The following is a 24,649-nucleotide window of genomic DNA, read 5'->3' on the forward strand; positions in this document are numbered from 1 at the left end:
AAATAAGTAAACATAGACATATGTGTGTGTACATATATATATATATATATATATATATATATATATATATATATATATATATATGTATACTGTTCAAACTCAGCATCTAAAACCAGTGAGTTTGTATAGATTATACCTACCCATACACGTATATATGCATGTACACACCTCTCCAAGAGAAGTTAGTTGTTCAAATATATAAACTACCAGACTCAGCACAGTTCATTTGAGTGAGACTTTCATTAAGCCTTGTAGTCAAAAATCCCTGGATTTTTATGAACAGGATTATGGGCTGGAGTCAAAACCTAGCAACTGACAGCAGACACTTTCATTCCTTTTAATCATGATAAGGCCTTGCCTTGGGACATCAGATCCTGAAAGAAGAAAACACAATAAAAGCAGACAAAAAAGAATCCCCAAGGTCACAGGTATAAACAGACACTGCACCCATTATTTCAAAAGGCCCTCCCCCTCCTGTTAGAGGGTATATAAAAAGTAGTCACAGAATACATTGAAAATCCCAGATAACAAGGCACTAAATGCAGTTAAATAAAACATACCTTGTAAATAACAGCACCCAGATTTTATGACACTTGGCTTTCTTTGACACATATGACAACGCCTAAAGTCTGAAGACCTTGAAAACAGTTCCTCTCCCCCAAAATATCTAGTTTGAAAGCATTTTAGTAGTTAAAAAAAAACTCAACAAAAAACTTAATTTTTCAACAACACTAGAAAGTAATTTAGAACAGCAAAGTTCTAACTGTAATGATATATTCTTAAAGTAAATGCTCTTAACTGTAAAGCAACCATCACCTCTCCTCAGAAGTCAGTCATAAAGAAAGGTAAAAAAAGGCTTTTTTCAGAAGGCTATACATGTGGGGGTAAAAGGGGGGGGAAACAAAGGGAAAAGGCTATACTTTAGAGTAGGGGTTTGTACCTTTTCTATCAGAAACCCCTCTGACAGTTTGGTGAAACTTAGGGACCCCTTCACAGAATAATGTTTTTAAATGCATGAAATAAAATACATAGAAGGATCACAAAGGAAAACAATTATATTGATATGCAGTTACAAAAAGATTAAAAGAAAAAAATTTGTAGCCTCCAATTTAAGAACAGATCTCTGCTTTCATCAGTATGAGCACTCCATATACAAACAGAACCCATTCTCCTGTCCCTGACTTTCTATCACTTCTACATAGAGGGATCAGACAACACAATGGAGGCTTTCCTCTGGTTCTTCCATATCTTGTGGGTAATGATTTCAACTAAAGAAAGGTCACTCTAAGTTCAAGTTTAAATGTATATTTTTAAAGAAATTAATTTAAAGTTATTTTTAATTTAAAGTTATTACCCTCCAATTATATACTTAAAACTAGATGAACAAAGTGCTGCTCAGGAAAGGGCCTCAGGATAGCTTTTGTAAAGAGATAAGGAATATTTGTAATTAATACCTTATATTTGTAGAAATACTTTCTAAAGTGCGTTTACAATTATCTCATTTGAACAAACCAGTAATGTAGTCAGGAGGCAGGTGGCATTTATCCCTACCTTGCAGATGAGATTGAGATTGAGACAGAGACAGTATAAGGGACTTGCCCAAGGCCACAAAGTTAGTCACAAAGTGGCAGAGCCAGCAGTCCATCCAGGACATGGTGACTCCCATGTCATTTCACTTCAATGACAGATAAGTAATTACCACGTGAAATGAAACATGACAGGCTGCTTGTAGGAGCGCTTTAGAAGCTGGGTAAAGGGTTTGTTCTCTATAACAATTTAAGATATTCCACCCCAATTTTCATTCATTCAACAAATATTTATTAGATCATTTAACAGACAAGGAATACAAAGATGGCTAAGAGTTCACTGCTGTTTGAGAGCTTACAAACTCATACAGGAAGAAAAAAACCAAAGTCATAGGGGAGATACTGGTAAGATCTTCCACGGTTCCTTATTAACTTTAGATAAAATACAAACCTTTAGCCTGGCATTTAAGGTCTTCTATAATGTTTCCAACCTAATTTTTCCAGAATTATTTCACATTTCCCTTTACTCGTCTCTTTCAGAATGTTTTCTTCTCTCTAAGGCTCCCCCTCAAATGCCATCTCTGAGACACCTCCTGTGACTACCCCTAGTTGGAAGGGTTTTTTCCTTTAAACTTTACTAGGGAACTTTGTTGGGATTTAGCCTTTATCTTCTATCACTTCCTACTTTGTCTCATCCTTATCTGTGTACATGTATCCTCCTAGTAGGGAAGATAGAATGTAAGCTACCTTAGGGCAGGCTGTGTGTCCTTTGTTAAATCTTTGTACCTATAACATTCAGCACAGTGCCTCGGAGTATAATAGGTGCTTGATAAATATTTGTTCAACTTAGATTTCTTTAACTATAATATAAAGCAACACGTGATATTTGCCATAAGAGCTATACATCAAGGACTGCAAGAATTCAGAGGGAAAGATCACTTCGGGGTAGCAGTCAGGGTAAGATTTATGAAGGTGAAAAACTTTTGAGCTGGGCCTTTTGAAAGGCACAGATGGGGTTAGGATAGGAAGTAATACATGAAAAAAAATGAAGGAAACTGGAAATTTAAGGAACTGTTTAAAGAATAGTTAATTGTCCAGTTCTACTATAGTACAGAATAGAGATAGAGAGAATCAGAAAAAGCTAAAAACACAACAAACAAAACCCCAGTCTACGGACATTCTATAGAAAGCTCTGAATGGCAGCTAAAGGGTTTGTGTATGCTGACTTGACAGGCCATTAGTAAAGAGCAATGTCCTGGTCAGTTAGATGCCAGGGGCTGTGCTAGGCCTTGGGGATACAAACAGAAGCAAGTAAGACGGTACCAGACTTCAAGGAGCCTACCTACCAATGAAAGAATACAACAATCTTATAAAAGGCATGCTGGAAAGTGGGGGTGGGGATAAGCTGAGCTATACCCCTTAATTCTAGTGCCTACCCTCTGATTATCTCTAATTTATCCTGTCTATATCTTGTTGCATGTCCTCCCCATCACACTCTGAGCTCCCAGCCAGCAAAGACTCTTTTTGCCTTTCTTTGTAGCCCCAGCACTAAGTACAACGGCTCACACGCAGTAGGTGCTTAATAAATGTTTACTGACTACCAACAAGGAAATGGTCAAGAGGCCTGAAGGTCACCTATTGGAGCTGGAGGACTCAGGGGTGGAATCTAGGGTTCCAGTGGGAGGGAGATGAGGATGATGCCTAGTGAACAGATGACATGGTTCAGAGATGGCCAGGAAGTGGCAAAAGCTTAGGGAAGTTACTGTAATAGCACTTCACATTACAGACAAGAATGGATATAAAAAGCCAGGTAAACTATTGGGAGGCTGTTTCAGTAATAGTTTTAAGTGTGAAGTAATAAGGACTGGAACTAGGATGGTAGTAGTGAAAATGGAAAAGAGAGAGACAGATCCAAGAGGCATCTTGGAGTCAGACATGACAGGTCTTGTCAATGGACTGAATTTCTGAGCACAACTGTTTAAAAACAATGTTCACAAACTGGAGAGCGTCCAGAGGAGGGCAAGCATAATGGTGAAGGACACTGAGTCCATGACATATCAGGTCTGGTTAAAGAACTAGGAATGTTTAGCCTGGAGAAAAGGAAAGGGGTGCACAACTATCATCTAGTATGTGAAAGGCTAGAAGAGGAGGGAAGGAGTAGAATTGTTCTGCTTGATGGGGGGTGGGGAAGAAGAGTTGAAGAACCAAGAGCTATGGGTTGAAGTTGCAAGGAGGTCACTTTCAGCTTGATGTCAAGAAAAGTTTCCTAATCATTAGAACTGTCCAAGAATACAATGACCTGCTTTAAGAGGTTGTGGAGGACTTCAACAGAGGCTGGACAATCATTTGTGTGCTATAGTAGAGATTTCTTTGGGGTATGGTTTAGAAAAGAAACCTCCAAGGTGCCTTCCAACTCTCAAATTCGATGAATATGAGGGCTAAGGGACAAGAAGGAGTTAAAGATGAGATTTTAGCACGCCTAACACTGACAAAAATAGTCAAGTTTTGAATGTTAAGTTTGGGGTATTAATGGGAGATACAGGAGGAGATGTCTAACAGAGAAATGTGGAACACAGCTGGGGAAAGAAGTCAAGGATAGAGATACATTAGAGACTACAGGGGTTGATGGGGAGGGAAGGAGGGAGCATTTACATAGCACCTACTGTGTACCAGGCACTATGCTAAACATTTTTTACAAATATTTTCTCATTTGATCCTTACAACAAAACTGTAAAGTACGTCCTATTATCACCCCCATTTTACAGTTGAGGAAACGGAAGCAAACAGGTTAAGTGACTCAGCGTTCTATCCAATGTACCATGAGCTATCTCTAAGGTTGAGGGTGCCGAGAAGAGTTCCCACTACTAATACGCACTTTATATGAATAGTTACTAAACAAATGTAAGCTTCTACCTAATCCACGTTAAAAAAAAAGACAACCATCAATTCTAATTTAAAATCCTAATTAATGAAGTTTTAACTGCAGCTTGAAACAATATTAAAATACACAGGCTGAAACATGTACCTTAAATGTTTTTATTATGTTGTTTATATAAATGTCTTGAAAAGAATCAAAATACAATTCCCAAAGCACTCTCAGGGAAGAACTTCCGAATTACAGCTAATGACACAGAAATTCAGAAATTTTCCCAAAGTCATAAAATAAAGCTAGACTAAATTCCAAATGACCCAATTTTCACTATAATATTGAAGCAACCAACAAGTATTGACTGACACTATGACCATAGAACCTAGAAAGAGCCTTAGTGACTATCTAATCCAATCCTCTGATCTCCATCAAGGAAAGTAAGGTAATTTACCCAAGGTTATAAAGGTTAGTCATTAGCAGAATGGCTTCCTCAACACAGATCTTTGGATTTCCAGGCTATCTAGTGGTGTTCTCTCGCTACTATTCTAGGGGCCCAAATGTAAGGTTCTTCAAGATTAAATCCTTGTATTCTGATTGTAATATTCTGTTTTCAGACTGTTAAATGGTGAAACCAGCAAATACTATAAAATGATGTGGAAAGGAAACATTGTTTAGTGAGAAAGTTGTGGATAGCATTAAGACTTTTTAAATTTCTAGTTCACAAGCTCCTGACCTACAAAAGCTCTTCACTACCACAATACAAGAGATCTGGATTTGATTACCAGTCCTGGGCCCTTGCTTCCTGCCAAGGAGACACTACAGCAGAGGCAGAATGAGTTTAATGAAACTGGAGAAGTTAACTTTTGCCCATTTAAAAACACCGACTCTGAATTACAAATTTCGTATAAAAGAGCAGGCTCCGCTAAAAAAAGTTGATGGCTACAAAAAAACCCTGAAAAACTAGACTAGACACTCAGTTATAACTGTTTCGAGGAAGGAGACTGGACCTGAAGGAGCAGCACAATTATGTAACCATAGCAGAAAATTTGGGATTTTTATCGTTTGATCAAGGGCAGAAAAAAACCCCTCGAAAGTGCTGGTGACAATGTCAAAATCCTTTCTAATTTTCAAAACTTCTCACCTGCCTCGGGCATTCTCCATGAACAAGGACTAGTTATCCTCTTCACTGGAGTACTCCGCAAAATCAGGGAGCCCCCTCAGAGCCAGAAATAGCAGCTACTCCTCAAGGTAACTTACACTTGCTCACAGCCCTAGCCCTGAGATGTTTACCTCCAGCAAAATCTCTGAGAGGAGCAGAAGACTGAAAAGCTGAAGCCTTTGCACCTAACGAGATAGGCTAACAACCCGGTTAACCTAGCTCTCCCTGGAGGTGATCACTAAGAGCTGTCAACTAGAAAGGACCACAGTAACACAGGCCTCTCTCTGGAGGGATAAGAAAGCTAAACCTGTACAGTGAATTAGGTCAACTTGAAGAGCTTCCGAACTCACTTCAGGAGCTGCAAACCTAATGCTTACTCATCCCCCAGCATCCAGTACCCAAGGAACTGAGTGTTAGGGGCCACAGGGCCCCGAAGCCTGCAGCTCCCCCCCCCCCCCCCCCCGCCCAGCAGCAGCACAGATGGGCTCCACTCCGGGAAAGGCAGTCCCCTTCCCGGGAGGGGGAGGACACTTCACGCAGCTAGCACGGCTTGGCCCTGAAGATGCCGGCAGGATGGCCGCGGCCCAAGGCCCCGGACCAGGCATCTCTTGGCCCGAGGCTCCGGCTCGCTGCAGCCGGCATTGTTTACCGCTTTCGCTGCCTTCCTCCTCTTCGGGCCGGGGAGCTTTCTCTCCTCTCCTCGACTCTCCGCCAAGACTCGTGGGCCTAGCGCCGGGTTCCAGACTCCCATCCGCCGCCAGCGCTCAGGCTTCTACGGGGGCTGCAGGGCGCGGGCCGGGGCAGCTGCAGCGGCGGAGGCGGCGGCTGCCAGAAGCCCCGGCGGGCGGCATGGGGGCTGCGGGCCGCTGGGAAACGCCTCCTTGGAGGGCGGGGCTCCGAGCTCGGCGGGCGGTCCCGGCGCCCACGATCGCCCCCATCCACTCTACGCTCTGAGCCGGCACTTAAAGGGGCCGCGGGGGGCGGGGAGGCAGCTCCCGAATCTCTAGTCTGAAGGGCGCGGGCACCTCGAGACCCCCAAGGAGCGGCCCTGGCGGGGCCGCAGCGACACCAGAAAAGGCACTGGCTGCGCCGCAATGAGAGCATCCAGGTAACGGGCGAGAAACAAAGGGACATCCCGCCCCTCGGGGATGTGCAGGGGAGAAAGCCCAAGCGGCCCGTGGAGCTCCCGAGCCCCCCTAGGCAACGTGAACCCACTGCTCCACCAACCCCAGGTCGCCGAACCCGGGCTGGACCATCCAGACCTGCGCACTCCCAGCAGCTCTCCCACGCTTCTGCCCCGCTCATCGGCTTACTCTTGGGGTGTGGAAAGTAAGGGATAGAACGTTGGTACCAAGTAGGCCAGGGAGCAAGTGTTAACTTTTGCAATCTGTCTCGGAATGGACGGCAAGTCTACCTATACGTAAGTTCCAATGGTACACGCTCAGTTTCTTCCTTGGAAACGATTCTAGAAGTAGTGAGTTCCCATGTCAGGGGCAGGCTGATTTGCTGGCTACGGCACTTTTCGAATTATTGAGTTTTAATTCTTTCCTGGGAGGAATGACTCGTTTTGGAGGCCTCCTCATTGTATTTTTATGTCTCCATCACACTGCTGAGAAAATTTATGCCTTAACTATTCTTCTTGCAGTTGGATTGCAAATCAACAAGCTTAAGCACCTATGAAGCAGAGCCCTGGAAATGCAGAGAAAGGCGAAAACCAAATTCCTGGCTTCAAGGAGCTCACAGTCTAATGCTGGAGACAACAGGCAAATAATTATGTACATTCAAGGTATACCTAGTGTAAATGGAAGGTAGAAATGTCAGAAGGAATGGCCTCCTGCAGAAGAAGGTGGGATTTGAGCTGAATCTTGAAGGAAGCCTGGGCAATTAGCAGTTAGAGATCAGGAAGCAAAAGCATTAGAGGCATTAGGGGCAGCTAATTCAAATGTAGAGTCCAGAGATGGAAGTGTCTAGTGTGAGGGACAGTCATTCTCAAGCAGGCCAATATAGCTGGATCACTGAGATCATTGAGCTGAGAAAGAAACATTGGCTCTGAAGTCGGAGGACTTGTGTTCAAACTCCTCCTTTGAGATCTTCTACCCATGTGTTCTTGGCCTGCCTAGGCCTCAGTTTCCTCATCTGTCAGATGAGCAGATTGGCCTAGATGATTTTGGAAGTCCTGTCCAGCTTTAGATCTTTGAACATAGTAGTTAACCTAATAATTCAATTTGGTCTGGTATGGAGCTGTGATTCACCTATACGGGACTGCCCAAGGCAGACAAAAAAAAGTACTTCTTCCACAATGTAGATCAGCAATTCCTCTCTAATTTATAGTGTGCCTGGAAGATGTCAGATGCAGTATCTGAACCCAGGTCTTACTAACTCCAAGGTAAAGCCCCTGTATCTGCTACAAAAATTCAAAATTCAATATGCTCTAGTAAATCTTAATGTAACAGACCAGGATGAAAGTTATCTTCCTAAATACCTGCCTGACACAATATTATCTCAAGTCTAAAAAACCTGTCAAATTCTGACTCAGATCTAGTATTATGTGGGGGCGTTTGTTCAGTCGTGACCTCATTTGGGGTCTTCTTTGCAAAGATACTGGAGTGATTTGCCACTTCCTTCTACAATCTGTGGGCTAGGATGAGGTAAAAGAAATCCTCTGCTAGGCTGGAGCCTGAGTCCTAAGCTGGTCTGTCATCTTATTCTAGAATGGACTCAAACCTCAGGGTGCTCTGACCTTAAATGACCATTTAAATTAAGGATGACCAGATCTGATATCCATATAACTGGGATGGTACTATACTGCTCCTGGGAGGTAAGTGATGAGGTGACAGACAAGTGGCAGTTTGGGCCACAGGAAGAGACCCAATTAAATATCTATTAAATAGTTTCCCAGTGACACAGTAGGAACCCTGACAGAATGCAATGGGAACAGGCTAAGACAAAGAACAAGAAATGACTAATAACCCTGTGTTGGCCTAGATAAATTAGCTGAAATTAAAGATGGAAAAAGCCCATTGATTTTACAGCTCTGAACCAATCTGAGACATTAGAACACAATATTCTTTCTTTATAGTGTTTATTTGTATTTTATTCCATTTCAACTTATTCTAACAGTGATTCTATTCATGATGAGTGTTAATAACTTGCCAATTTAATTGACAACATAATCCCAACTTCAAGTCAAATAAACTAACTTGATAGGAGCTAAAGTTGATCTATATCTTACATCACCAAACTCCTGAAAATTTCATATAAATCTGCCCAGACGACTACTTTATTGACAATCTTTTTTGCTCACTATATTGTTATCTATCCTCACTTTGAAATCTGGGCCAACATAATTTGAGTTACTATCATAGAACCCCTACATTTTAGAGCAGACCTGCACAACTTGGCAGTAGGAAGGGGCCAAAATTAAAATAGGCTCAACTTCTTAGGGCTGAAGATACATTATTAGACTAGAGACAGACTGACAAAGGCTGGTTGCCAAAGATTACATGACCACATGAAATCCTTTGGCAGACAGCAAGCCCAGGCCATATATTGTGCAGGCTTGTTTTAGATTTTAATGGTCCCTAAAGATTATCTAATTATTAGATTCCAATACCCTCATTTTACAGAAAAGGAAGTTGGAGCCCAGAAAAAATGACTTGTAAAGTCATATAGTTAGCCAGTGGCACAGCTAAACCTAAAAATAAAGCCTGACATTTACAAAGGCTTCTTAAGATTGATAATGCTATATATATATATATATATATATGAAAATCATTTATGTATACATTTATTTTTACATTTGATTCTCACAAAAAACTGTAATGAACTACATTTTACAAATGAGGAAACAGAGTCTGCAGCCAAATAACTGATTTTTAGCTATGGTCACAGAGCCACCAGCAAGTGTCCAAGAACAGTTCTCCTCCCACTAATCCCCTCTGCCTTCTCTCTTCCCCTTCAGATTTCAGTTCAAGGGCCACCTCTTTTGAGAGTCCTTTGCTGATTCCTCCAGCTGTTATCCTCATTCCTTCCTCTCTCCCCCTTCCCCTCCTACGCAAATAACTTTGTATTTATTTTGTCTATGCCCCATGTTTACTTATTCATGAACATACTGTATCCGCTTCACCACCACTCCCAAGCCCCCTGAAGGCAGGGAAATCAATTTTGTCTTTGTATCCCTATTACCTAGCACAGCACTTGGTGCATTAACTAGGGCTTAATAAACGCAAGTTGCTTGACTATTTTTTGTATAATCTCTCTACAAACTCCTTCTCTCCCTGACACACCCTGGTGCTGGTCCTCATCACCTCATGCCTTTTAGTCATTTTTCAGTCACGTTTGACTCTCTCTGGCCCCATTTGGGGTTCTCTTGGCAGAGATACTGGAGTGGTTTGCCATTTCCTTCTCTAGCTCATTTTACAGATGAGGAAACTGAGGCAAACAGTTAAATGATTTGGCCAGGGACGCACAACTAGTGTCTGAGGCCAGATTTGAACTCAAGAAGATGAGTCTTCCTGACTCCAAGCCTGGCACTCTATGCCTTTTGATACCTAGCAGGTCCCACCTCATGCTTTACTGCAAAGCCTGGTAGTAGGTCTCCCGGTCCATTCTCATTAAGCTGTCAAATTGATCTTCTAAAGATAAAAAGGAGGTCTGACCATGTCACCTTCACCCCCATCCCCCAATTCAGTCAACCACAGTGGGTTCCTAATGCTTCCAGGATCAAATATAAAATTCTGTTTCGATTTTGAGTCCTTTAGAAATGCGTGCCCCCAAATCATCCTCCCTTAGGCACTGCTAGAGTGAAGTATTTTCCTGTGTACCTTTCCAGTTTTCTTACACTTTACTCCTTACACATACTCCTCCATCCAGTGACCCTGGCATCTTGGCTGTTCCTCATACAATACACTGATCTCTCTGGGCATTTTCTCTGGCTGTCTCCTAGGCCTGGAATGCTCTCCCTCCTCATCCCCAACTTCTGGCATCCCTGGCTTCCTTCAAGTCCCAGCTAAAATCTCACCTTTTATAAGAGCTCTTCCCCAAATCACCTTAATGCTCTGCCTGAACTCTGTTGATTATCTCCAATTTATCTTGTCTATATCTTGTTTATACAGAGCTATTTGCATGTTGCCCCATTAGCTTGTGAGCTCCTTGAGAGTTGGGACTGGTTTGTTTTGCCTTTCTTTGTATCTTCAGCACTTAGCAGAGTTCCTGGAACATAGGTGGTTTAGTAAATGCTTAATGACTGACATAATGACTGTTGATAATTTTCCTGACTCCTGTTTTCTTCTAAATTTTCTATCCCTTTTAATTTTGTGAGGTCATCTGATATGACCTGACACCATCTTCATCACTTAAACATGTTGATCTCTGAGCAAGAGATAGGGACTGACTTATAATTTCATTTATATAGGAAACTCTGTGTCATTGTTGTTTGTGCTTCATGCTTGAAGAAGACCAAAATGACATCACAATGTCAGGGTCAATATACAGTGTGTCCAGTTGTGGCTGATCTTAACCAATATGAGCTTGGAAGGCTCTACCGCAGGTCAGATACAAATATAGGAAACTATATGAATAATAATATACATACAGAGATGGGGAAACTGTGCTCATAAAGATCAGTACTTTCTCTGCTTAGAGCAATGAGAGGTTACATGTCTTGTCCAGGGCTACACAGCCCGTATATATCAGAGGCAGAACTTGAACCCAGCTTTTCCTGGCTCCCAGGTTGGCTCTCTATCCACTACATGTTGCCTTTCAATGGAAAGCATTCACTATGTATTTATAAATTTACTTAGGTAAAGCATAATTGCATAAATAGGAAGTTTGTAGACAGGCAGAATTTTAGGCATAAAATTTTCATCCAATGATGGATTTGGATTTTGTTTCTTAACATTTCATATTTCAATAAAATTGATTTCCTTGATAATCCTATGTATTATATTTTATACATTTAAAAAGAAGAGGTCCATAGGCTTCACCAGACTGCCAAAGGGGTCCATAATACAAAAAAGATTAAGAACTCCCACATTAAGAGAATTTATCAATCTAAAAAATACTTATTAATCTTCAAAAATTTACTTTGTGAAATAACTGAGACATAAATATGCCCCAGTTAAAGGTTAATGTTAGAAATGAACATTTATATATTTTTATCCTATTAATTCAAATCAGACCTTTTCACAATTAAAGATTTTTTTGGGGGGAGGGGGGTTTGTGGTTTGTTTTTGGTTTTTTGCAAGGCAACAGAGGTTAAGTGACTTGCCCAGGGTCACACAGCCAGTAAGTATCAAATGTCTGAGGCCAAATTTGAACTCAGGTCTTCCCGACTCCAGGGCCAGTGCTTAGAGATGATTTTGTAAAATTTATTCTTCTACCCAGAGACCTGTCATTGGTATGATCTTTGAAGTTACTTTAATATCTTTTAAAAGAGGAAAAAACTCTTAGGTCACTGCCTTTAGTAGTTATATTACCTAGTAATTTTGTCTTTGACAGCATTAGAGGCAACAAAAAGTCCCTCCCAATAATAGTAAGTTGGACAAAATGAAAATACCCACTTGCATATCCTCGATTCAGAATGTGTTTCCTATATTCAGATGAGTTTTCTAACCACCTAAATACAAACTCCACACCATTCTTTTATGTCACAAAATCATGTCTGTGTCTTCTTGGGAACATATCAATGACAGGGTTTTACAGTACTTATGTGAAAATGGAAGGGATCTACAAGTGACAAGAAAACACAAATATTTATTGAGGATCTCTTAGGTAAAGATAGTATACAAAATGTATACTATTACAAAACCTGCCCACTAGAAGTTTACAATCTGAAAAAGTCAATGTGTGAGAAAGCACAATTTTTTTATGTGGAAGATCACTGAACAGAAAATCTATCTTAGGAGGGTGATCTGGAGCAAAGAACTCCACTTCTCTTCACACCTCCATTTCTTTAAAATTTCTTCCAACTCTAAAATTCTATGATTTGAGAAAGAGAGTTCTATACCACAGATGACCAGTATGTCCATAACCAGTCATTTAATGTCAGAACCATTTGCAATTAGTGTTCAGAGAGGTGAGAGAGTGTCCATGATACAATGGTTTGTTCCTTTTACCTAAATTACCTTGAAAAAATGATAGCCTGCCTTGCCTGGGATCAGAAATGTAGAAAATGACCCTCAAATCACAGTCTCAGAAGAAATGTGTGCCCCCAAATCATCCTCCCTTAGGCTCTGCTAGAGTGAAGTATTTTTCCAATAGCCATTCTAGCCCTGCTGCTCAAGTAATTATTTCAAGGACATTTTGCCCCAAATCCAAAAGTTGTACCCACAGGAGAGCCACTCCAGGAGCAAAACTTCCAACGAATAAAACTATGGCTTTAAGAGTCAGGAAACATGACTCTACCAAGAAATAATTTTAAGTAAGTTTTTGAGAAGGAACCATCCAGTCTACAGAAGAATACCAGCACTGTGAATATTAAAATAAAAATTCTAGAATGTTATTATTCCATCAAAATATTGTCATTGAATATTCCTATATACCAGACCTGCACAACTTGGCAGTAGGTAGGGGCCAACATTAAAATAGGCTACACTTCTTTGGGCCACAGATAGGTTTTCAGCAGCTCACTTTCCAAGGAAAGGTATAATTAACGATTAAACTATTTTGCAAATAAACCATGTTCTTAAAAAAGGGAAATTTCAATTAATAGTAATTAATTACACTTATTACTTAAGATTTTTATTTATCATGAAATCGCTCCTGTCAGACTAAAGACAGACTGATGATGGTTGGTTGCCATGGGTCACGAAACAAACAGAAGCAACTCACTTGCCAAATACATGAGGGGCACAATAGTGACTAGTAGAAGGTGGGTTAAGGTGCGTTAAGATGGGTTACCGCTGTTTAATCAGGGCACAAATGAAGCACTCATTACATCTTTACTTTCTTTGACATCCTCTACATTTTTTGAGAGCTGCCTTTGGGCCATATGTTGTGCAGGCCTGTTATCTATAATAAATTTATTCCTAAAAAGTTGCTTGAATCAAGTCTAACTACTCTAGGAGATGCTACTATTCAGAGGCAAATCTTTTTGTAATGTAAATGTTTCTAAAAAGACCTGAGTTGACTTCTTGATTATTCTCTCCACCTTCAGAGATCACAAATTCTCCAGCCCTCCACAGATGATACCATTAATTCATTATTATTAATCACCTCACATTTATATAGCATTTAGAAGTTTGCAAAATGCTTTCCTTGCAACAACCCAGTCAAATATTATATCCACCTCAAATTGAGGCTCAACCTGACTTGTCCCAAGTCCCATAGCTATTGTCAGAGCTTGGAATTCTAAGACAAACGCTCTTTGTATTTCTGATCTCCTCCACCATCAAACCTTCCCCCCCCCCAAAAAAAAAATCATAATCGTGTTTGTGGTATGCTGAAAACAGGACTGGCTCTGTCAGAGGACCAGAGCTGAAATCCTCCCTTACACACAGCTTTGTGACCTTGGGCAAGTAGTCACTTAACCTCCTTAGGCATCAATTTCCTCATTTATAAAATGAAGGCTGGACTCTGTGGTCTCTTGAGGTTCCCTCCAGCTCTAAACCTAGGATCCTGTGAGCCTGTGACCAATTTTTTGGTGATAAGACTTTCCTCCCTTAGCAAGGCTTACCTCCTAGAAGACAGACACAGACACACACAAATACAGTTCACAGCCCGGCTGCTCTAAAAACTCTCCCAGCTTGACAAAGCCTAGTAGAGCTAGGGCTCTGCTGCCATAGCCTTCCAATACATAAGCTGAGGATCTTTAGGCTAAGATGAGCACTGAAGAACAATTTTTGGTGGACATAGCCATGGGAGTCAGAAGAGAATAGTGTTCACTGCACTTAGAAGCAGGACACAGTCATGTTTAGGTTCCTACACTGACCCGATATGTGACAGCTTCAGTCTCCTCATCTATAAAGTGGTTATTGATGATAATATGCACACCGACTACTCCAGAGGGCTAATGTGAGGCAGATTCCTCAAAAACTATAAAGTGTTTCTAGACGTGTGTAACCAAGGGTCCTCATATGCTGTATTAGCAGGACACAAGCCACCAAGCTGGAAAAGCTTCAAGCACATCAAGTCCCATCAACAGGCCTGTTCCATTGCCCAACTGCAGTCACCTAACTTCGGAGAGCTTCACCACCAGGTGGACTGCCTGGCAATTTAAGTCTCAAGCAAAGAATGATGTGAAGACCATCTACTGAGTTCTAGAGGGGTTGTGAAATGCATCTGTGAAGGAAATACTGATGAAATCATATATCCCTGAAGTATTGAATGATACTATGAAAAGTCATGATAGAAGAGGTTATTTTAGAAATCAAAAAACTGATTCACAAGCAGTGACCAAAAAGGACAGGAAGCAGGAGGTAACTAGTTGTTTCCAGATTCTAGTTCAAAACCAGGGCTACAGACTGTACCGAGAGAGACTGAAAGTTAACACAGGTGATGCAGCATGATTTGGGAGGTAATGGAGAGAGAAGGGGAAAGGTTTTAGTTTGAAGTTCCAAACCTAACCAAGTCTCCCCAGTTTCCCCCTTAGCCTAGTAATGACTTAAGAGTCCTGGGCAGTAGTGATTAATCTATTCCAAATCATACAATAAAAAGGCTCACAATTAGTTCAATAGGTGCAGTCCCATTACAACAAACTGATAAGGGGGTCAGAAGGATGACAATCCATATTACTTGGAATTTTTTTTTGGGGGGGGGTTTCCATGCCAAGCTTTTCAATACATGATTTAGCTTGTGTTTCCAGTTGAAGAATCAGTATTGGCTGCTAGACCATGAAGCTCTCTTACACCAAAAAAAGGGAACTGACCACATAAGAGTTTAATATAAGATTATAGGGCTGCTACCACATTGAAAAAGTACTAGCTGGGTGACCCTGGGCATGTCATTTAACCCTGTTTGCCTCAGTTTCCTCATCTGTAAAATGAGCTAGAGAAAGAAATGGCAAACCATCCTGGTACCTGTGCCGAGAAAACCCCAAATAGGGTCATGAAGAGTCAGAGAAGACTGAAACAACTACACATCTATAACAAAATTGAACCAAATATTTTTATACTGTTCTCTTGTTCTTTGGCATATATATACTCTCCAGCTAGACCATAAGAATCACTCATCCAAAGGAATAATACTGTTTCTTTTGTATGTCTCTCCTCCCTCCACCCCACACAAACCACCTCAGTGAGTTGTTCATAACACAAAAGCATCCAGTTATACTGGCAGGAGAGGCAATTTTATCACCGATGACTTCTTATCAATGTTGGGAACACCTTGTTGTGGAAAATGTCCCTCCCCTGGCAGTGACAGCAACTCTTCTGTAAACTCAAGGGGATTTGCCTAAGGTACTAAGAGATTTAGGAATTTAGATCACAGATTTAGAACTGGAAAGGCCTGTAAAGGCCATAAGTCCCAGAGGAGTAAAGTGCCTTGTGCCTAAAGTCACACGGGTAAAATGAAAGGCCACGCTTTGAATCCAGGCTCTGTCCCATGCTGCTCTTTGCCCATCTATGATCACACAAAGGTAGTACGTGTCAGATACAGAACCTGAACCGGAGTCTTCCCCAATACAAGCTAGGCCTTCTTTGCCACATGTCCACTCCCACAGACACACATAACTAGTAACTTCCACTGCTGGAACAATGACCAACTGTTAATATTCAAAGTCTTCATCATTTATTACTATCCACAATTCAAAGTTTGTAATCCAAGTCCCAGATGGGACATCACCACATGTTCTAAACACAATTATAGAAAGCTTTAGTCTGGGACTGACAAAGGATGAACAGCCTCCCCCCCCAAAAAAATCTATACAAGAACCATCTCAGTGATAAGTGTACACCTTAGTTGTAGCGGAGAATCAAAACAAAGCCCATGGAGGCCTCTGCTCTTTACAGACTCATTACAAAGCCCACCAGGCAGCAAGCATTTCTGAAGCACCAACGACTCCCCAGGCGCTGTGGAATTCAAAGACAGAGGTGAAGCAGTTCTTGCCCTAAAGGAACAAGCCACAAGGACATACATAAGGATACACATGATCAATACAGGTGGCTATGAGATGGAGGACACAAGGAAAGGTTTCACTGAACTGACACTTCAAAGAAACCAGGGATTTCTGGAGATGGAGATAAGGAAGCAGGGCATTCTGGATGTAAAGGACCACCCATGCAAAGGCGCAAAGACAGCAACTGGAACACACAAATACAAATAAGTCAGTGAGTTCTGGGGAGGCAGTGATTGTAGGCCAATTTGAAATGAATGGTGATGACCCAAGGCTGGAACATCAGGGACAGCCTAGAAATGGACATACAGATTTGGGAATCATACGCATAGAGATCATAATTCGACCTGTGAAAGCCCATGAGATTAGCAAGTGAGAGAGTATACAGAGAAAAGAAAAGTGGGCCTAGAACAGAGATTTGGGGCACACCCACAGAGAGAGGTGACATGGATGGTGAATCCAAAAGGGATTAGAGCAGAAGGGTCAAGTAGGTAGGAGAACCAAGAGATAACAGTGTCATGAGAACCCAAAGAGGTGAGAATAACCAGAAGTGGTAAACAGTGTCAAAATGTGCAGAGAGGTCAAGGAGAGCGAGTATAAAAAGGTCATTAGATTTGGCAATTAAAAGATCATTTGACTAGATGACCTCTAGGGTACCTTCCAGCTCCAAGGCTGTGATCCTAAGACTTAGAAGTGATATGACAGTCATCTTCCAGTATTTGAAAGGCAGTCAGGAAAGGGGCATTAGATTTGTTCTGCTTGTCTCCAAACGGAAGGATAGGTGGTAATTACAGAGAGAAAAAAGTAGGTCAATATAACAAGTAAACAACTACAAAGTCATTCAAAACAGAATGGGCTGCCCTGAGAGGAGATGGGTTCCCCCTCACCGAGTTCCTCAAGCCAAGCCCAAATAACCATTTGGAGTGGAATGGACATGACTATCTGCTTTCCTATGATTACTCACAAGCCCTGTAAAGGCATAGCCTGGCCACTGCCCTTGATGGAATGTAAATTCCGTCAGGACAGGGATTGTTTCACTTTGCATGTGTATTCCTAATGCCTACGCATGACAAATGTTTCTTGATGGAGTGGTATGACACAAAGGAAATTCTCATTCAAGTTTGTGATTTGGACAACAGAGCCTCTTACTATTGTATGGAGTAGTAGAGAGGCAGATTTAGTCTTGAGGCATGGATAAAGTTGTATACACGACTGATCTATCCACAGGTGGAGTGAGCCATGTGGGCAGGTGAGATGACGACTTGTCAGGGATAGTAGAGGGGGACCGTTTGGTGGCTGGACTAGGTGGTATTGCTGAAGTTCTCTTCCAACTCTGAGATTCTGTGCTTTTGTGAAAACAATCAACTTCAGTTGAATGATAAGGTCAGAAAACAGTTTTGGGGGTGAAGGGCTAAGAAGACACTTCAAAGGTGAAGAAGCAAGGAGTCTGGCTGGGAAACAGAAGAGCGGGATGGTGGGAGTTAGTGAAGAGTTTTCAACAATAGGGGAAACTTGAGCATGTTTGTAGGAAGTAGAAGAGGGAATGAAGATTAGAGAGAGGAGATAATAGTGGGAGCAATCTGCTAGAGAAAGGTGGGGGGAGATAGAAACAAGGGTCCAAGTGGAGGGTTGGACCTTGGGTAAGGAGGAGGGCTATCACTGCATCAAAGAATGGAGTAAAGGATGAAATAGTAAGAGGTGAAGTCAAAGGGTAATGAGATGAGGAGAGAAGAGGGAGTTCTCACCAACAGCTTAAAATCTTTTTTGTTTTCAGAGGAGTGTGTGGGGAGGGGTAATACTGTAGGGTCGTGGAGAGAAGCTTTGACACATCTTCTGTTTGTAGTGAGATGCAGAATTAGGGGAAATTGGAAGCACTGCCCTGCTGCAGTGAAGGGTACAGTGGAGATTAGATAACATAAATTTGTAATGGACCAGGTCAGCAAGGTTGTGAGAGCTCCTCTATTTCTGTTTAACAGGATGGAGTAAGAAATGAAAGGGGCAGAGTGCCAGGGCTGAGATTTGGCAAGTCACAAACCATGATAGGACAAGAGATCAAGGAAATAAAAAAATATTGAAAAGAGTAGAGTTAAAATGGTTCAGGGGATTGAAGTGAGGAAAGAAGGACATATGTAGGCAAAACACTGTCAAACTACAATGGGGTAGAAAGATTATAGATCATGGTGAAGAGGAAGGATAAGTCAGTGAGAAGAAAGGCATAGGAAAATATGGAATGATAGGAGAATATGACTGGATAAAATAATTTCAATTATTGATTATGGAATGGTGCTCTTCTGGGTGATGGAAAGATAAAGGGTGTGGCCATCTTTGCATAAAGCTTAAGTCAAGTAATAGGTAATGGGAACGTGTTAGATTGAGGAATTTGTAGATTAGGGTAACTGAAGGAACATGTACACTGAAGTCCCCTTGTGTGGCGGACAGGGGCATCACATTTTAATGTGTCACCAAAGAACTCAGGTTCAGTTACGATTCATGGAAAAGTTATAAGATGGGTATAAGCACCAATGGCAGCTCCTCAAATTAAGGGTCAATTTATTTTTTAATGCAGGGAGAAAAAAGTCAGTTTTTTAAAAAAGGAATATTTTAAGCGATCACAGAAATAAGAGTCACTGGGGTTAGAGGTGGGTGCTGAGTTTGATACCTTCAAGAAAAGCAAGTCGGACCAAAGCACAAATCTGGGGCAAGTTCTGTAAAAACACTTTGCATCCCCGGGCGCAAACACCCTCTACTGCAAGTGAACTGAAAACTCCTTGTTTAAGATGTAGCAACACTGTCTACTAGAGAGCTGTAATTTTCCACCTAGAAACTAGTAACCTCGTTTCCCGAAACAAAAGAGATGCGCTTCAACCTTGGTGACAATGACCACGGATGCCCAACCTTACACACCATTGTCCAGATGGTCTGGACCCCCCCCCTTCCTCGCTGAGCCAACGCGGCCTGTTCAGCCACTGCCAAAGACCACCCGACCCCTCGGAGCCCCTGAAACTCGGCTGCCCTACAGCCCCGGACAGAGGAAGGGTCAGCAACGTCCAGGGGAGGCTAGGCGGGAACCTCCAACCAGGAAGGAGGTGGAAGAGGGCTGGCAGAGCCTCCCACCTGAACGGCCCAAGGACACACACCTGCCGGCCCGACCATAGTCCCCAGGGGCTCGGTTCTCCCTCCCCCGGGGAAGGGTAAGTCCCCCGAGGGCAAGGGAGGTCTCACGGGCATCTTTGTTCCCCCGAGTGCCGAGCCCAGGGCCCGGCATGCGGCAAGAGCTCAATAAATGCTCCCCGGGCAGAAGCGGGTCGAGCCCTTCTTACGGGCCACGCTGGGCCGCCGGTCCTTTAACTCCCACCCTCCTAAGGGGCAGGGCCGAGGCCGGGCCGGACAGCGCCCCCTCCCCGGCCGCGCGCCCGCGCGTGCCCGCCACCCAAGGGCCCGCGCCCCCCACGGGCACGGGCACAGGCGCGCGCGCCGCCCCGCGCCGCCGTCCCCCGCGGCTTCCGCCCCACCCGGGCCCGGCCCGCCCCGGCCCCGGCTCCCGCCCCGGCCTGGCCGCCTCAGCCTGGGCCCGGCTCGCGCGCCCGCGCGCCCAGGCCCTTCCGCCGACCCCCCGCGCAGCGCCCCGGCGGGAGGGCCCCGGGGACGGGGGAGGCCTCCGCAGCTCGCTCGCTCGCTCACCTCCGGCGGCGCCAGAACCGACAGGGCCTTCTTCCACACCGTTTGAAACCGCTCAGGCCACCGCACCCCGCAGTGTCCTTATTGCCTATTGGCTCCCGAAGGGCCGCCCACCGCGCTCCCATTGGCCGGTTTGAAAGGGCTCCCGGCACGCGCCCGCCGCGCTCTTAAAGGGGCCGCGGGGAGCGGGCCCTCCTCCGCCCCCGAGTCCCGGGGCGGAGCCGCCCTCCAACCAGTCGGCTTTCGGGGGCTTCGGGCAGAAATGTTCGGCTCCCGCCACCCCCTCAGGTGGGAAGCCCCTCGAGGGCCGGGGCTGATTTCTCCTTTCCTTGGTATCCGCAGCCATTAGAAGGGCGCTGGGCTTCATAAATGCTTCTGTCTTGCCCTTGCAATGCGGCCCAAATCAATCCATGCAAAGAAGGGGCAGACAAGCCTGGAATGTGCTGAAGGACGGGGCGGGGGGTGTCTTATAGCGACAAGGTCTCCGTCTGGTGAGAAGGTCTGAAATAGATTCTTGCCACGTCACTCCCCCTGCTCAATAAACTGCCGTGGCTCCCTATTGTCTCCAGGACCCTGGAAACCCCTTCACAAACCCGGTGCCAGCAGTCCTTCCAGCTTCCTCGCTCAGCCCTGACTCCCCTTCTTGCACTGCCCAGTCAGGCCAAACTGGCTTTCTCTGTGTGGACTCCACCTTCCCACTCTGAGACTGCCCTGCCTGCAGCAACACTCCCTCCTTGCCTGCCTGCCTGCCTGCCTGCCTGGTGGAATTCCTCTCCCTTCCAGGCGCCTCAGCTTGCTACTGTTGCCTGCCAGACCTACATTTAACCACCTTGTATTTATTGGGTACGTTCTTGTTTAGTATGCATTTAGGTACAGATGATCTCCCCCAACAGAAAGTAAGGAAAAACTTCCTAACAATTAGAGATCTCTAGGTGATGAAAGGGTTTGGAATTAGGAAGCTTCACTTACCTGAGTTCAAATCCGGCCTCAGACACTTATTAGATGCGTGACCCTGGGCAAGTCACTTCTAACTATCTGTTTGTTTCAACTGAAGTTAAAAAAAAAAGGCAAGAGTAGCAATCATGACCTCAGACAAAGGAAAAGCAAAACCAGACCTAATTAAAAGAGAGAAACAGGGAAACTATATTTTGCTAAAAAACAAAAATAAAAAAGGGGAGGGTATCATGGATAATCAATTAATATCAATACTAAAAATATATGTACCACACAGTCACAACTATAGTGTTTGATGACTGACTTTGAGACTTGGCTCTTTTCAGCAATGCAAGGATCTAAGACAACTCCAAAGGACTCATGATGGAAACCGCTATCCACATCCAGAGAAAGAACTTTGGAGTCTGAATGCAGATGGAAGCATACTATTTGCCTGTTTGCCTCAGTTTCTCCATCTGTCAAATGAGGTGGAGATGGAAATGGCAAACCACTCCAGTATCTTTGCCAAGAAAGCCCCAAATAGGGGCAGTTAGGTGGTACAGTGGATAGGGCACTGGCCCTGAAAGTCAGGAGGACTTGAGTTCAAATATGGCTTCAGACCAAACACTTGACACTTACAAGCTGTGTGACCCTGGACAAGTCACTTAACCCCAACTGACTAAAACAAAAAAGCCCCAAATAGAGTCAGGAAGAGACACAACTGACTGAAACAACAAACAGCAATGTGAAATGGATTTTCTGGAGACACCTCTTTCTCCTTTAGCCAGAAGCTAGATGACTATAGTGAGGATTCCTTTTGGGTCTGAACTAGGCAACTGCTAAGGTCCCTTCTAGCTCTCAAACTTTGACATTCTGTAAACTTTCTGAGCATCAGATTCATCCTTAAAATTTTTGTTGCTCAGTTGTGTCCGAGTCTTCATGACCCCATTTGGGATTTTCATGGCAAAGATGCTGGAGTGGTTTGCCATTTCCTTCTCTGGCTCATTTTTAAAGATGAGGAAACTGAGGCAGACAAGATGAAGTGACTTGCCCAAGGTCACCTAGCTAGTAAGGATCTGAGGCCAGATTTGAACTCAGGAAGATGAGTCTTCTTGATTCCAGGCCTAGTACTCTATGCATTGTGCCACCTAGCTGCCCTTAATCTTTAAAATAGAGGTGATAATAGCACCTACCACAGGGAATACCTCTGTATTCACCACTTTTTACCTATTTCGTATGTTTCTTGCATCCATCATCTCCATCTGTTTGTCTATCTACGTACAAAATATGTTGTCTCCCCATTAGAATGTGAGCTGGGGTGGGGATGGGAGGGTTTGGCCTGTTTATTTTTTGTCTTTATGTCTCCATTGCCTAACACATAGCCTGCTACATTGCATATGCTTAATACAGATTTGTTAATTAGTTGATCTATAATTCATGTAAAGAGCTTTGCAAACCATAACATGAACAAATATGAACTAAGACAGCATGGCAAGTTTTACATGTTAAGAGCCTTCAAAAATCTTTACCAGCTCACCATGTTTTAACCAGCTCCTCCTCTACTTAAGATGTCTGTGTATTATCTTCATTTCGTAAAGAAGTAGAGTATTGTTGCTTTGGGTACTATTTCCAGTTTTTATTGAAATACTAATTTCTTTCAAGAACTCGATGAACAGAGGGCAGATGCTGTCTTGTCCACCCTCCATTTCTCCTCCTGAAGCAGTGTGATGGACACAGGTCGACTATGCCTCTAGTCATGAAGTATCTGATGCCAGCTGACCCATTTTGATGTAAGTTGGCAAAATGGACACACAGAACGTTTATACTCCAAAGAAATCCCTCCCGGTTTCCCAAGCAAGCACAAAATGTGTGGTTTGGGCATTTCCTTTTCTCCTTCCATTCAATAAATGAAAACCCAGCTTAGATTTCTGATTTGATGATCTCTGCTTTCAGCTCCCAACCCACAAAGACATAGGCAACTGGGTTGTACGGTGGACAGAGACCTGGACTTGAAGTCTGAAGGACCTTAGGTCAAACCCCACCTCAGACACTCAAATCTGTGACCTTGGGCCAGTCATTTAACCTCTCTCAGCCTCAGTTTCCTAATCTGTAAATGGAATAGTAGTACCTTCCTCACACAGTTGTTATGAGGATCAAATGAGATGGTGTATATAAAATGCTTTGTGAACCTTAAGGTGCTATATAAATCCTAACTATTATTATTATCGAGGAGCATGTCTCTAAGGCAATGGTCTAGAGACCCGGGAGTTGAAGTTTAATTTCAGTACTCAGAAATTTCCTATTTTTCCTCCTTGGGCATACACAGAGAAGGGAGTTTCCATGTGTCTAGTAACCAGGATGGAATGAGTGGCAAAGAGGTTAGAAAGGACCTTGGACCACCTGACTGGGAAAGAACACTGGATTTGGAGACCTGTGTTTGAACCCCTGCTCTGTCATTCATTACCCATGTGATGTTGGGGAAAGGGGGGAGGTTGGAACAAAGGTTACTTTTGAGTCATAGGACCCAGGTTCGAATCACAATTGCCACTTACTGATCGGCTGGGTATTGAGTAAGACACTTAACTTCTCTGGCCTTTTGGAGTTTAAGGCACTTTGCCTTGCTGGGCTTCAGCCACCGTATGGGAGATGCTGGCACAGGGCTGCCCAGCCTGGTGTACCCGCATCAAAGAAGGTGAGAAGGTGCTGTGCTCTATGAGCAAAGCAGAACTGTAGTAGCTCAAAAGAAACTCTACGTGCACAGATGTAGAGAATCCACTGCAAAATTCACATAGACTGTTTGTGGCAGAGCCTTCTCAGCTTGCACTGGTCTATTAGCCACAGTCTGACACGCTGTGTCTTGACCCCAACATGGTGATGTCATTTTGGTGCTCTGAGAACGAAGGACAAGCAACCAAGCGAGATGAAGGGGCTGGCCTGGATGACTCCTGAGATATCTTCCAGATCCAGGATCCCACGACCTGGTGTTTCCCGCTTCCCCCACCCCCAAGATGCTTGATGAATTATATGCTCAAGTTCATCCTTAAAAGGCTTTTCTCGAGTTGATGCTGGAGGCCTGAGTCTCTACCTTTCCTATATGCATTTCCTTTGATTGACATTAGCCTGTGCAAGAACAAGGTTAATGGGAGGCAGGAATGGGGGTCCCCTTCAACATCCCCTCTGAGACTTGGTTGTTGAGCTTTTGACACCTACTAGGTAGTGAAGTAGACAGACCAGAGTCAGGAAGACCAGAGTTCAAATCCCACCTCTGACACCTACTAGCTATGTGACCTTGGGCAAGTCACTTAACCTCTGCCTCAATTGCATCAACTGTCAATAATAACAACACCTGTCTCATAGGGTTGTTGTGAGATATCCAATGAAATAGTATTTGTAAAGTGCTCAGCATACTGCCTGGCACACAGTAGGCACTATAT

The 24,649-nt window shown here is 43.4% G+C and overlaps 2 protein-coding genes across 2 annotated transcripts in view; both read right to left on the minus strand.

Annotated features, from left to right (window-relative positions):
* CKAP5 (cytoskeleton associated protein 5) overlaps nucleotides 1–20,392 on the minus strand; it is a 97,015-nt gene extending 76,623 nt beyond the window's left edge. Inside the window, 1 exon segment of the mRNA XM_078148538.1 lies at nucleotides 20,286–20,392. The gene's annotated coding sequence lies outside the window, so the exon portion shown is untranslated.
* On the minus strand, nucleotides 146–7,755 carry LOC144455348 (uncharacterized). The gene is made up of 2 exons (XM_078148539.1): nucleotides 6,204–7,755; nucleotides 146–374 (listed from the first exon to the last, which is right to left on the minus strand). The coding sequence occupies exon 1, from the start codon at nucleotides 6,857–6,859 to the stop codon at nucleotides 6,281–6,283; it is 579 nt and encodes a 192-aa protein (XP_078004665.1). The 5' UTR covers nucleotides 6,860–7,755; the 3' UTR covers nucleotides 146–374; nucleotides 6,204–6,280.
* Nucleotides 20,393–24,649: the final 4,257 nt, after the last annotated feature.

This window comes from Phascolarctos cinereus, unplaced genomic scaffold (assembly GCF_003287225.1).
Source record: "Phascolarctos cinereus isolate Bilbo 61053 unplaced genomic scaffold, phaCin_HiC Scaffold_9;HRSCAF=440, whole genome shotgun sequence".
NCBI classification, from domain to species: Eukaryota; Metazoa; Chordata; class Mammalia; order Diprotodontia; family Phascolarctidae; genus Phascolarctos; species Phascolarctos cinereus.

Bases quoted from the DNA above. Each gene is read 5' to 3' on its own strand.
- LOC144455348 (XM_078148539.1), bottom strand. From the start codon at position 6,859: ATGAGCGGGGCAGAAGCGTGGGAGAGCTGCTGGGAGTGCGCAGGTCTG.